This window comes from Mus pahari, chromosome 16 (genome assembly GCF_900095145.1).
Source record: "Mus pahari chromosome 16, PAHARI_EIJ_v1.1, whole genome shotgun sequence".
Taxonomy (NCBI): domain Eukaryota; kingdom Metazoa; phylum Chordata; class Mammalia; order Rodentia; family Muridae; genus Mus; species Mus pahari.
The window spans coordinates 22,480,813-22,496,031 of record NC_034605.1 but is presented as its reverse complement, the minus strand read 5'-3'; the positions used below and the strand labels follow the sequence as shown (position 1 = coordinate 22,496,031).

Sequence of the window (15,219 nt, the reverse complement as noted above, 5' to 3'; positions counted from 1 at the left end):
AAATCCGCCTGCCTCTGCCTCCCGAGTGCTGGGATTAAGGCGTGCGCCACCACAACCAGCAAAATTTTACTTTTAAAGAACTAAAATTAAGGAGTAAATGTTTTCATCTAGCTCTATTTTAAAGAGAAAGCCATAAGGCAACTCGGGTCTTCAAGAGACTATTATAATCTCATAGAGAAGATTCCGGTACTTCAATATAGGATGGCAGTTGATATATCTCTTCACAAAATGAAGAGTCTCCCTCCAGCAAGATCAAAGCTCATATCCTATGGGAGTTTCTGTTGACGTGGTACCTGGTAGTGGCTCCCACTATCATGCATTTTCTTCCAAAGAGAGTTACAGGATTTTCCCTTCTTCCTCTGCATCTCACTCAGTTTTCAATCTATTACTCTAGTCGTTCCTCTGGTCTCATCAGAAACTCAAAGCAGTTGGGTTCTAGTCCAACTCACCCAATTGCTACACTGTCGCCATGGCAATAACTGGCAGAATTAGCTCCACATCTTCCTTGAAAAAAAAAAAAAAATCTGCAGAGATGACAAAGTCAATGCATTTTTGTTGTTGTTAATTTGGCTCTAAGCACAGGGCATAGTGTGTATTAATGATACTTTTTGGCATTAAAAGTTTCTGCAAGAATAAGTGCTGGAGGGGCTGTCTCATTTTCTGAATTCGCTAAACCCTTCCCTGTTCTCCCATCTTTCCCTTCTCAGGGGGTACAAATTACCCTCCCCCACCCCGCCCTTGTAGGGCTCCATGCTGCCAGTTTCTTTTTTGGTTCTTTTCTGCCCAGGACTGCAAGAGTTTCCCCAGCTCCAAGTGGAGGATGCTAGGCCCTTCCTCCCTGTCTCTGGGAACCAGGCTGGTAACCTGCTCTTCCCGAGCTGGGCTTCTCCTGCTGCTGCATTGGTCCAGGGGTGGGGCTCTTAGTCTATTTGCCTTCCTCATTTCGCATACCAGCACTTCCTACATTTCTGGCTCACAGGAGGGGTCTAGGGTAAGGACTGGGGTTCCTGCTTTGGGTAGTAGCCTTGTATTTGACTTTACTTGGTGGAAGGGCAGGACATGAATAAAGGTCAAAGGTTGCAAAAACATAAAAGAAGTTTCCATTGGTGGTTTATCTGGAAACTGACTAGAAGTAGATGTAGTTTTTGAAGGAAAGGTAAGTATTATATACCTGCTTGCTCAGAAATGGGGACGTGAGTAAGTAGTGGTTTGGAACATAAACGTCATAGGTACCTGCTGTAGTTCTTGCCAAGTTCGTAAGAGAGATTGATACTTGACTTTCCTACAGTCATGAAATGCAAACACAGTAATACTGAGTTATAACTTCAGCCCTGAGATTTTTTTTTTTAAATGGTGTCTTTGTAAGGCTGACATTGTGACATGTGCCTGCAATCCCAGAATTTAGAGGGTTGAGGTAGGAAGACAGCTTGAGCTACGTAAGTAACTGACAAGCCAACCTACACGCAGACTCTGACAACAGAACAGGAGCCGCAGATTGTTGTCTAAGTGGGCTTTGGCTCAGGATGGGAGAGCTGAACATCACTTGAGTATTCTCCTGTTCTGTGAACAAAACTCCCAGACCTGACTGCGGCAAGGACCATGTACATGTCTTAGAGTAGCCTGGGCTTGGCAAGGAGGCAGTGTGTGGCCTGGAGCTTGAGGAACAGGCAGCTGAGCATCTCACTGGGAAAATCCACTGGCATCCCGCTAACTCAATGGCTTTGGAACAGTTGTGGTGTGAATGAGTAAACTACTCCAGGGTGATCTGTCATCCCAATTCCCTAGCAAAGATAGGCTAGAAACAGACATTAAAGGGTTCTTCACTGCAGTGAAGGAATTTGAAGGCTTTACATTTTAAAGCGTTTGATTTTTAAGAGTAGAAGAACTTAAGTAGTAGAAATGCAGGTGCAACTCTTTTAGAGATGAGAAGCAGTCACAAAAGGTAAAATTATTTTCCCCACACCAACTTCTCACAGCCAAGGAGCTCGTTCTGTGCATACCCATTTTAGGTTATTGCTGCCACATCCCCTTGAGCAACTGCTTTAGAGTAAAAAAACGATAGAGGTGGACACATACTGTCTTTGGGAAGCTCTTTGAACAGGAGCTGTGCCATTTTGATTTTTCAGTTACACCCCAAGGACATAGAATGGATTGTGGAAATTCCTGACGTAAGCAGAGATTTCAGCCTACCTGGGGCCTTAGTGTCCGTCACTGCAGCTTCTCTTTACAGTAAATAGAGACTCTTACAGACAAACACAAGTGGACACAACATAGAGATAAAACAGTTGTGGGGAGCCCTGACCCAGTGGATATATCTATAGCACAGCCCCTGCAGATATGGCTCAGGAAACACTGAGTTAAAGGGGGAAAGAAGGGTTGTAAGAACCAGAACACCAGAAAGTGTAGATAACACTGTCATATCTACAAATGACTATATAGACAAGACCTAAATAGACAAAATTAGTAGATACATTAAGTGCAATGGAGAAAATATCAAGGGTTTCCATTCATAGATAAATTAATTAGTGAGATATGAGAGAGGAAAATTAGCTTTTCCCTGGGATGAGTCCCTTTGGTTATTTGATACAAAGAGCTCAGCCTTGAAACCTTATGTACACAAACAGAAACAGATCAGCGGGTCTTACTTATATATTTGTGCATATGTGTATATAATGATAATAATCAAAGAAAAAAGCTATTAACTTGAGGAGGAAAACATGGGAAAGATTGGAGAGAGGCTACAAGGGAGGTACCAGAGGGAGGAACGGAAGAGGGATGAGTGATGGGATTATATTTTACTTAAAATGTATTTAAAAATATTTATTTGCCAGTCAGGCATGGTGGCATATGCCTTTAATTCCAGGAATCGGGAGGTAAAGTCAGGTGGGTCTCTGTGAGTTCAAGGCCAGCCTGGTCTACAAAAGAGTTCCAGGACAGTCAGGGTGTTACACAGAGAAACTCTGTCTTAGAAAACAAACAAAACAAAAAACTAAAAATGAACAAAACAAAAACAAAAATGAAAACCAAAACAAAGGGAAAAAAAGAAATTTTATACCTTTGCTTGCAAAAGTATAAAATTTGGGATAACTGAGAGGGTGGGTGGTCCGGACAACCTGAGAGGGAATCATAGAGAACCATCATTTGAACCTGTACTTAGAGAATTGACTTGTTTCCTTCATATCTCTACTCTGTTGCTCAATGTCATGGGCTTTCCCCAAATAGGCTTTGTGCTGGGGCCCGGGATCAATACTGCCAACAAGCAGTGATGGAGGACAAGCTTTCTGACATCCAAAATGGGAATTGGATGTGAACATTTCAGGATTAAGTCATTTTATTTTCAAAATCTAAATCATCTTTCTACCTCCTTGATGTTGTCCACATTCATGTCAGAATCAACCATATCTTTAACTAGAATTGTGGTCAAGAACATCAGTTGTTATTTTTTCCTTCTTCTATTTGTGTGTGTGTGTGTGTGTGTGTGTGTGCGCGCGCGCGCGCGCGCGCGCGCATGAATATGTGGATGTGTGTTTGTGGAGGCCAGAATTCAGACATTTGCTCTCCACTTTGGTTTTTGAAACAGAATTGCTAACTGAACCGGGATCTCACTGATGGGCTAAACTGTCCAGCCCACAAGTTCTTGGACTTCTGTCTCTGTCTCCAGGGCTTGGATTATATGCGTGTACCGCCATGCTAGACTTTTTGTGTGGGTCCTGTGGATCTGAACGCAGACTCACACACCTGTACAGCAAGCATGCCACCCACTTAGCCGCCTCCTCAGCCTCTGATCTTCATCTTAAGTAACCACACAGCTAAGGTGGGTAGAGAGGTCACACAACCTAACACCATACAAAAACCCTACATTTGCACAGAGCCCACCAATAAATTTGGGGAGACAGGAAGTTCACACAAGCAGCAGAGACTTTAGTCCCTCTCTGTATTTGCATATGGACAATATTAAAGTTTTATTAACTTCCCTTTAAGTTTTTGTTTAAATATTTAGTCTTAATTTATGTGTATATGTTTTGCCTGCATGTATGTATGGGCACTCCCTGGGTGCCTGGTATGTGTGGAAGCCAGAGAAGGGTGATAGAGTACCTGGAACTGTAGATAACGATGGTTGTAAGCCACTTTGTTGGTATTATGGCCTGAACTCAGGTCCTGTGCCAGAACAGCAAATGCTGTTGACCATTGAGCCATCTCCTCAGCCCCAGTTTTTAAAAATCAGAATTAACTGGAAATTTCTATTTCTATGATACCCTACACTTAGCTTTTCATTTTATTAATAATTCTATTGTTTTTATTATTTTTAATGATGTAGTAATAAATTGTTAAGTTGGCAGATAACCTATGCTTTCATACATAAAGTAACCTTAGGAACCAATAACATATATTATAATCCTCATTTATGTAGTATGTAGTCCAGAAAACAGGATTTTGGCAAGATAGAACCTGATTTTCTATGTGTGTATATTCTGTGAAGGCTGTGGCAAGCACTACAATTCTTAGGAGACATTTCAACTATCTACACATTCATGGGCATTTTGCTATCCATGAGCTTGCTTAATGTTGACATTTATCTCTGTTCACAATGTGGGTCTTTGGCGCAGCCATATCCCCTGGAAATGGCAAAAGCTATAAAGCCAGCACAGAGGTTTGACAGTTCCTGCAAGGCTGAGTCAAATGCTGTGATCACTGTCAACTCTCACTTTTAGGTTTTGGTCTCTGCATGCTGCACTTTTGGGGACATTCTGCATTATGATTCATTTTATGTCTCTTCCTAAGAAACTTGTGTCTGAGTCCTTTTAGAAATGTCGTGAACTTACTATCTCTTCTGCTTTCAGGGAAATAACTTTATCTAGGCCTATGTGGAAGTTATCCTTATGCCCTGGAGACTGTGATAAGCACAGATGAGGCTATGATTCTAGGAATCCTCTCAGGATATCTTCTCCCAAGCAAACTGAAACAGTATAATTGGGACAGGATAAACATAGAGATACTTGACAAACTTAGATAGGGGATCTTACAGGGTACACACCCGGAGGAATAGAGCTCAGTAAATAGAAGAGATCTTTATAAGGCAGATGATGAAACAGTATAGTCAAAGGAGTTAAGTATTAGAATTTGCTGTTCATAAAAAGACCGATTCATATATTTGCAGTTTGTCTGGAGTGCTTTAAAACTTCAAAAAAGCAAACTACATAATGAATTTTTGCTTCGGTGGAGATGTTCTTAGGATTTATTGAATTGGAGTTATAAAGGCAACAATAAAAATAAAATTTGTTCTATTTGTACTTTCTAATTGTGACTGAGATTATAACCATGAATATGTAATGAAAAACCAAACACATGTTTAGAAAAAAATGATGTAGTCGGTACTTGCTGGATAATCCTGAGTTTGTCTTTGTTTTGTGAACCCCGTATAAAGAAGTCGACTGCTGAAAGATCCCCCTGACCACTGGAGCTGACTCAGCCCTTATCTCCTCTCAGTTGTCAGCACAGGGACAGAATCCCCACAGGTTTTCCTTGTGCATCAAGGTAAAAGAAAAAAAAAAAAAGAGTCTGAACAGTAGGGTGGATCTCCAACCCAGCACAAAATATATCCATAAATTCCCTCATGGCTTCAAAGCCTGCATAGACTGGATTTTGAAAACATATGTTTAAAGAATAAATATTTATAGATTCACTGGTCTAAAATATATGCCATTGGTTCAATATTGGGCCATCGCCAACTCATAAAAGTAAAATCATAATGAATCAATACATATATGTCAGAAAAACATAGGAGACAGGACATCCATTTGGTTTTGAGTTAGGCAGCCCCAACCCTCAACTTGTAATACTATACATGGCAGCCTAGTTGCATTACCTGCACATACTATGTAAACGCACTCTTATCCAAACAATGCACTTGAAACGTTATAACCTCCTTAAACTCCCATATGCAGCAGGCTCCATGTTTCCATTTCTGAACAATGGTATAAGTTTCCCCACCCCTGGTAACAAATCATACAGCTACTATTCAAGTGAATTCCAAGCCTAGTTAGGTATGAAGACTAGAACGGCCAGTCTGGATGGAACTAGTTTTTGCTACATATTCAGTAAGTCCCTCTTTTAGGGACCATCTTATGGTCTGATTGATTACGTTATGTCATGTCTCTACTATGCATGTCCTTTCCCATAATGCATCTGGTTTTAATCATATGAATGACAACTTATGCATAGGCATAATATTCCCCCATGTGTCCGGCTCTCAGTCCCGTCAGTGTATCTCTCTTTAATCTGAACTATCACTTTGCTGCAAATTAATTTATCTTGTTTTGTTTGCAGGTCCGTATGAGACCTCATGGTCTACTGCTTTGGATAAGAGGCCACGGGCCTGGAAACACTCTGTGCATCCCTGAATGCCAGTAGCACATAGATATGAACAGAAAAGTTATCTTGGACTACTTGCTCTCTAAATACAGGACATTTCCAACTATCTCAGATGGATCACAGAAATAGGTCTGACTCTCCCCACTGACAAAAGAAGTACACCAGAACAATCAAGGGACAGTTTTAAACAGCCACACCATGGCTACATGGCAGTTTCCTTAATGCATAAGTTTGATTCTTTAGTATAGTCTCAGTGATGATGATGATGATGATGATGGTGATGGTAATGATGATGTCAGAGAAATATCCAGGCCAGCAAAAACCTGGATAGGAAGTGATACCCAGGCCCATGGGTGGAGCTTGAAGGAAGCAGTGGAGTGAATGGAAGAGGAAGGGGGACAGTGCTCACCATTGCCTCCTCCTTTGGCTCCTCCATCTCTAGCCCAAGGTCCAACCCAGCAGCAGTGGCAGTAGGCTCCTCTGCTTGGGGCTCTGTAGGTAGAGCCTGCTCAGTTTCAGCCTTGAGTTATTTGGGGGTAAGAAGAAAAGAAACCTCAACATATGATTAGATAACATTGCAGAATTCTGCACAATCCAGAATCTCATAATCATTTTGAACAGGCAGCCAGTCTCACTGAATTCATTCTAGAAAAATGAATTCTCTCATCTAGTGTCACTGGGTCTTGCAGAACTGAGAAGTCATGGAGTGCAATTGTGTTGAGATTCTTCTGAACAGGATCCAGAATGGTTTCATTTAAAGTCAAGCAAACACCTGTAACAGTTTGAGTTTGTCTTCATACTACTATGGATTGTATGAGAGAACCTGAAATGACTGTTCTGTTGGAGAGAGAGAGAGAGAGAGAGAGAGAGAGAGAGAGAGAGAGAGAGAGANCTGATCAAAGTTAGAAATTATGTTAGAAAAAAAATCCTTGAAGAGCTGTTTTTGCGCTCCAGATATCTCTAGAGCTCAGCTCTCCTTAGAGAAAATTCTAAAGAACTGCTATTGCTTTCTGCTAGCTCATTTTCTGTAGACTGAAAGTACAGTTTTTTTTTTTTAAATTTATGTATCAATTCAGTTATTTATTTCAGGCTTCCTTTAGATTAGCCTATGAATCAACATCCTGTGACCTCTTAACTCTTAGGAAACAACCTACTTGAGAATCAGGTCATCCATACGGGGATGCATTTTTTTTTTTTTTTTCCTGATATACATAGAAAGCCTAATCTAACGGCGGGTATTCAGTCACCAGAAAGTTCATGGATATAAACAAACTAATCAGCACCCATGGAGGGGGAGGGAGAAAGAGAGAGGGAGAGGGAGAGGGAGAGAGAGAGAATCAAAGAGAATGTTTTTAGAAGGTCTAACATTGGCTGGGTGAAAGGAGTCAGGAAGACCCTAAAGATCACTTAGTCCTGTGATCTTAGGTGTATAAATATATATTACACCAGAAATGGAAGGATCATTCCAGTATACAAATTAAAAATATTTATTTGATGCAATGTATCTTTTCCAAAGCTGGGAGAGCAGGCTCGGCAACCTGGCTGCTCCAGAAACTTCAGAAAGTTGGAGCTTCTGGGTCACTCCCTTCCTTTTGATCACCCCAAACAACTCTGTAGCAATCAAAGACCGGTTGCTTGAAGAATTATAAGGCAGCTTTCTCCACGGTCTCAGTTAGACCCTTTATACCAGAGGGGCAAAATAAGATGCAGTTGGCCCCATGAGACTGCTACATGCAGTCAGCCTACAATATTCCTTACACACTGAATCAGGTCTCTAGCATCTTAGCTCAAAACCTGCTTTTCCTGTATACTTAATTAATGCAGCACATGATGAATTTTACATAAAAGTGGTAGGGAAACTGTTCTAAAGCTGCCGAGAAGCGAAGAGAAGGTTTGATGCACAACTCAAAATATATATAAAAAAAATGTGCATTTTAAAAATGCAAAGATAACTGAAAATACAGAACAATGTTTGGATCATTGCCTTAGATTTCTAGAAATCTGGGCAAATTCTGGATCTCTATTTAAATAAGATCAATGAAGGTGGCTTTAGACATGAGCCTAACTGTATTTCCTTGTTAAAATAAAAAAAAGCGCACCAATAGCATGGAGTGAACAGATACAGGACTGGAATTTTCTCACAAGCACACATGTTCACTGAGTTCTAACAATTGTGGCTGTGACTTAAGTTCTAGGGGACAAATGCAGCTTTCTAGCAATGAGCAAGCACGAATCACTCTGTATAAAGCCCACTACTGAAATTAGTCTTACAGGTCACTCTTTTATTCCTTCTGAGATACGAAAATATAAATATTTTCTTACTACATACCAATGAAGTTCATTATTTTAAGCAACATCTTATGGGGAAATCTGAAGTTTTATTATGTGAATTGTGCTCTGCTTCAACTGTTTTGCTATTGTTCCTACAAGGTATCTGCCTTGACAGATGTTAATGGACCGGTAACATGCTATGTCTACTTGAGGGCTCTAGAAGCAATTCTTCTTTCAGAATGAAAATTTGTCAGAATAAAGCTGGCTATGTTGTTCTGGAGCACATATTCTGAAAACCCTCAGCCATGAGAATAAGCCATGTCAGTACAGAGACAGAGAAGGGCTGGGAGAGTCAAGAGTCTATTTATAAGCCAGTGTGGAACTTGCCTTCTACTACTGCTTTTTCAGGCTTAGAAGGGTTATTCAATACAAACTCAGGATTGGTCAGCAACTAAGGAACAAGGTCTGAAGACTTAAAATGGTTTCCTCTGGTACGTAGCTATATTCTGAGGGTGATGAGACACGAACCAGGAGATATGCAGCTGAATGCCAGCTTCCATCCCCTTTGCCCAGCTCAGTCAATGGGCCCAACATTGTGGCTTCTGCTGTTCCTGAGATGCCACACAATATCAACATACTGATAGTTATAGTTTATAGTTCCAGTGCATGGTGATTGCCTACTGCCTTGTAGCAAGAACCTTTGCTGCATTTGCAATGCTAGGCAGGACAAGCTGTGCTCCTCAGCAGAGAAGTCTGCTCAGGAGAATACATGAGGAAAGGACTAGAGGGAAGCACAAAAGGTCACATGGCCACCGCAACTAACACTAGAGTGTGGAGGGATTCTCACAGCACGGAAAGGTCATGGTTCTGAGCTTGGACTTTCTGTGTTGGTGTAGGGCTATGAGTTTAAGCATGTCCAATAGCTTTTCTTCTCTTCCTGAATTTCTGAGTTTAATGTAACTGTTCACAATTGATAATTAAAAAAAAAAAAAAAAAAACCTCATCATCCAAGTTATATCATCAAGGCTGAGAATAACCACTCTGAGAATGGGCGTAGCAAGCCTCTCTGGTTTAGTTATTAATACCAAACCCTTAAAAAACAGAGACAGGGTTTCTGTTCTCCACTGCTTGTGCATAAAGCACAAAAACATGATAATACAATGACAGAATACCAGAATGTTACCACAATTAAGTTTTAGACAAATTTTTCAGAATGTCTTATTTCAAAGTAAACATGGACCTCGTGAGACACTGCCAATCCAATGCCTGTTTCGTTTCATAGGATAGATACGCGTTTTGATTTTAACAAGGAGCTATAGTTAGATTCTTGTCTAAAGCCACCCTCATTGTTTATATTTAAATAAAGCTTCAGAATTGGCCCAGATTTCTAGAAATGTAAGCCGATGATCCAAACATTGTTCTGTAATTTCAGTTATGTTCGCATTTTTAAAATGCACAACATTTTTTATATGAATTATGTATCAAACCTTCTCCTGGCTCCTCTTTAACTTCAAAAGTCCTTCATAGCACAGACTCAGCTGACCAGGGAAGAGCAATGTTAACGACCTCTGCGACCCTCAGCAAGCACAAGCCCTCGCTCCTGCAGTAGGGTAAACACACAGTGACATCTCTCAAGGTCTCTTCAAACGGCTTGATGGGGAAGCTGCTGAAAGGCTTCCCATGGGAACTGTCCTTCCCACCTCCTAAGCATCTCCTCTAGTCTCCAGAGGAACTCTTTCCTACTTAAACCATGACGTTAGTCTCTTCATTAGCTGGCCTGTAAATGCTTCTCTCTAGAACTTATAAAATGAAAAGGTCAGATGGGAAATTAGTAGCTCTAAGCTCAAGGGAAAAGGCAGTGATATATTAGTCAAAACATAAATTCTTGGGGCAAATTCATTTTTAATCCTGTAGCTTAAGCTACAGTCACATAGAGACCTATGACTTTGATGGACTTATTGTGTTCCACTGAAGGTTATAAGTAGCACAGGAAGCTGGTTCCTGCTGGTGTCACTGTGCCAGAAACAAACAAGTTCAGAGTCAGATTCTAAGGAGGTTTTCTTCCCATTTTTCTGAAAAAAGGGCGAAGCTATAAAAATCATACTATGCATATTAAAGTTCAGATAGGCTAGTGTAGCCAACTAACTTTCCACTGTTCCATGATGACAACTGTCCCCAAATATGGTCACATCAACTTTCCAAGCCACCTACCATATTCTGATCTGTCTGCATGGTGAATAATGAAGTGTCCTGGACCTGAAAAGTGAAAAGAAAATGGGCCATTGTAAAAATCCATCTAAACTAGTAACCACCAGTTGTATCGATACATTTTAATGTTTTTGAAGTTCCCTTTAAATTATTTTTAAAAAGTACCAAGTAAGTGTTAACATGAGCTATTCTAAACATAGGCCTGTACTGGCAGACTGCCCCAGGAAACACCGCTTTCTTGAAGACAGCCTGAGTATGGTTTCTGATAATCAGATGGCTCCCCCCTCCCTGCCCCGCCGGAGAATCACTAAGTGTATCACTGTATGTAATGTGGCTCATCATGACATTTTAGAAGGAGATCTTAAAAAACATCATCTCTAAGAACCTTATCTCCTCTTTTCCAACAGCTGAGTCTAGAGGATATTTTGGGTTGGAGTTGCCTGTAAGAACTAGTAGAAAAACTGCTATAGCATCATGGAGCACTTAATGTGCTGGATCCTGGGTTAAGTGCACTGCACACATGGCTCATTTCATCACAACAATGGTATTTCCATTACTCAAGTTATAAGCAGGGAGGTCAAATTTTGTACTGATGCTCTTCATCATTTTGTTGGATCAGTGACACAAAACTCACAGAGAAAAGAAGTACCACATTCTCAGCTGGGAGTTCTTATAAGAAAACCATCTCCTTACCTGGGTGAAATCATTAAATGAACCCCCAGAAGCCTAAAAGAAATGGAAACCAGGTATGACTTTTTCAACAACTTCACAGGATGAATGAATATCCATTAGACAGGCTGAAGAGAAACTACTACCACACACAATTGAAAAATAATACAACAGGCTGCTTTGTTCAAAAGTTCTCGGGAACGACAAAGAGCCGTGCTGTATTATTATAAATAGGCTGACAAAAAAAAAAAAAAAAGAAAGATGCACGTGCTTCAGTGTTCACCAACACTGACCTTCTCAATAATGATGAGGTCATTCTAGCAAGAACTACGGGGGCTAATATCTCTTTTCAGTAACTGATATGAAACACTTTAATGAACAGCAATGGTGATTCTACAGTTTTAGTGAGACGGAGTAAAATATTTCATGAGTTTTTATTGGAGTGGAGCCACGTTAATGACAGTGAGTAAATCTCTGTTGCTTCTGGTTTAGCACATTTTAATGTCTGAAACGAAACAATGAAGGGAGGGAGGGAGGGAGGGAGGGAGAGGAGAGAGAGAGAGAGAGAGAGAGAGAGAGAGAGAGACTCAGGAAATGGGATGGTAAGGAGGACTCTATTGGTTACCAGCACAATCATCATTTAGATTTTTTTTTTTTGTCAACCTGTTTGTGTTTGGTTTACATAGGTTTCAAGAGGTACATCTGTCATGGAGATCAATGATGGAAAATGAAGTTGGTGAGAGACATAAGGAAAAGCAGAGCCTAAGGAAGTCTGGCTAGTCTAAGCTACATTCTAGGGTAAGTACCTCATCTTTATCAGCCTCTATGTCTTGGTACAACAATCCATATCTCTGGTTAGCAATTTCATCTTCAGATAAATCTGAGTTGTTGATGTCATTGTCTTGGGACCTATCAAGGCTCTCCATGCTAATGTTCCGGGAGGTTCCCTGACCCAGTGGTCTAGTTGTCTCCTGGCTTTGATCTGAACTGCTAGCACTGGTATTTTTGCCACATACATCTGCTGGTAAGTTCTCCTCCAGTCCTTTCTCATTTTCTACCAAATGTTCCCAGCATCCATGTAAACCTTCTTTTTCTCTGATATGCCAGTGGCTATTAGATTCCTGCCACTCAGCAAATGTGCTTGCATGGCCATCTGGAATATCAGCGACTTCTACTATATCTACATTATTGATTTCTGACTTCAAGTCTGACTGCCAGACTTGACCTGGATCTGTTCCCCAAGAATCAGTTTTTTCAGTTCTTGGCAATTTAATGAAATGACTAAAATTTTCAATCATTTCTTTTTTAGTTAAATCCCATTCCTCAGTGCTTGAATCTTTAATAAGAGACATGGGGTCAACCTGCATAGGCAGGTTACTGAACCCTGTGTGATTAGGAGGTATAGCTCTAGAGCCTTCTACCATTTTATGATAAATTATTATTTGAGTTTCATCAGATAACTCTTGGATTCTATCATCAAATTTATCTGTCACATATACTCTTCCCATGTCTTTTCCCAATAGATCAGCTTCCTCAAAATAATTTTCATAGGTATTTAGTCTTTCTTTACATATCATCTTTAGATCATTCCAACTTTCCACTTCACTACTTTTAAGTTTCTCCTGGCCTTTCTCTGCTGGTTTTTTGAGATGATTTAGTGTTACGTTTTCTAGACTGTCACATACTTTCTCTTCAAATCCCTCAGTACCTTCTATTGCCTTGATACCAATAGCTCCAGTGTCTACCCTTTGGTATGTCTCCACACATACCCACATAGGATCTTCTAACTTCTGTGTCTGTTTTATTTCTTCATCTGATATTTTAGCTTCTTCATGACCTTCTTTGAGCAGGTAAGCTTTTCCGATGGCTGGTATCTCTGAGTCAAGTAATGCATTTGGCTGGTCCATCTCCATGCACGTAGTAATAGCAACTTCAGCCCCAGGCACAGGCTCTGAGGACAGCTGCTCATTTCTTGCTGGAGCGGCATCCTTACCCTGACCAGCTACAGTAGAACAGTCAGCAGAAGAAAGCATTGCAGTGGATAATCTCATGTCTTGCTCTGCTTCAGAGAGACAGAGAATGTCTTCTCGGGACCCACTTGACGTCATCTCCTGGCTGACACTGTCTGTCCTAGCATGAGGCCCCCAAGTAAATGCACCTATGTCAGTTTCATATCTTTGAATCTCTTCAGCCAAACCACTGTCAGGAGTTTCCTCCATGATGAGGTTACACATAGAAAGACTTTTTGAAGAGTCAGTCTTTAAATATGCAGAAAAGCAAAGAGGAAAAAATGGGATAGACCATGAGATATTTGATGAGAAACATACAGTTCTTCATTAGTGTAGTATCAGTTAAATAAAATCAGAAAGTACTTGAGTTAATGGGTTTACAGTCAATTCTAGGACTAGCAATGCCATGGGGGAAAAGTCATTCAACAAAAAATATCACAGGTACAATGATATTAAATATCTTCAAAATATAGAAAGTTATGAAAATCTACTTACTGGTTGTACCAAATCAGTGCTTGTCTGTAAGTTGGGGAGGAGAGAAAAGAAAAAAGAATGAGAAGACACTTCAGTGTAATGTTGAAGTCTTACATTTTCCAGTGACAACATTCTTCAGAATGCTGTGGCTTTTACTGTCCAGGAATTACATTTTACAACTTGTTTTGTTATTGGAATCATTTTGTTCTAAAAAAATTCTGTATGATATTTGAGGAGGAGGCGCAAATAAAATACAAAGAGCCCGTGTGTCATTTTCTAGTGATGAGGATGTGTCATGGCTAATTTGCAATTTCTCCCTTAGAAAACCAACAAATGAAAATGCTTATCCAAATGAGTATGTGAGTCTGAGAATACCAAGATGCTATCAAGCATAGAGAGCAAGAAATGACTCTATGCTGGATGCTCTGTAAGAGCATCAGAGAAGAATCTTCCCAAACTCATTCTTCACTAGGGGCCTATCTTCACAAGGTATTTCTAGATAGAGAACAAATTTGTATTAACCACATTAACTAGCTTGAGTGTTCTCCTGGCAGCCCTCCCTCAACCTACAAGCCAATTTCTGCCCACACGAAAAATACCCTATACAGTAGACTGGACTAAGAATCACGGGCAGTATGTCCAGAAAGCTGTTATTTCATACATTTTTGTTATGACTATTATTCCTAACAAATCTGTCCTCTGAAGCAATGAAAAGTTCCTTCTAGAAGATACCTTTGCCCTTACCACAGTCCTTTTAGAGAGGGAAAAAAATGTGCTATAGTTATAAATAAAGTCACAAAATTGGGAGATAACTAAGATTAGTATTGTTTCCATAATCAATAATAAAAGGAATGCAAAGTTGAGGTTAGGATTCTAGTGCCCGGAGTATCACCCTATCCTCACCCTTTTACAAATACACAAGTAAAACTAATTCAGTGTAAATTATGAATTCAGTGTGAATATGTCTTAGTCATGTGTAGCTTCAAGCAACACAATTAGTTATGGTCTTGGTCTCTTTCAAGGATCCTACAAAGTGGAATATAAACACTAGGGAAGTTTTTAAAGACTAAGACCCTGCCCTAATGAATGCTAGGCTTTACATGGGTGTTATCAGTCTCCTAATTTTGCAATGCAGATGAATACCACAAAGCTCTGCTCCTCTCTCTCTCTCTCTCTCTCTCTCTCTCTCTCTCTCTCTCTCTCTCTCTCTCTCTCT

The 15,219-nt window shown here is 40.2% G+C and overlaps 1 protein-coding gene across 1 annotated transcript in view; it reads right to left on the bottom strand.

Moving 5' to 3' along the window:
- Amph (amphiphysin) overlaps nt 1–15,219 on the bottom strand; it is a 191,289-nt gene that overhangs the window by 22,071 nt on the left and 153,999 nt on the right. The window contains exons 14-17 of the mRNA XM_021215366.2: nt 14,025–14,048; nt 11,545–11,577; nt 10,855–10,899; nt 6,782–6,892 (exon numbers count right to left, since the gene is read on the bottom strand). Coding sequence (XP_021071025.1) covers nt 6,782–6,892; nt 10,855–10,899; nt 11,545–11,577; nt 14,025–14,048 — 213 coding nt within the window. The remainder of the gene's footprint in view (nt 1–6,781; nt 6,893–10,854; nt 10,900–11,544; nt 11,578–14,024; nt 14,049–15,219) is intronic.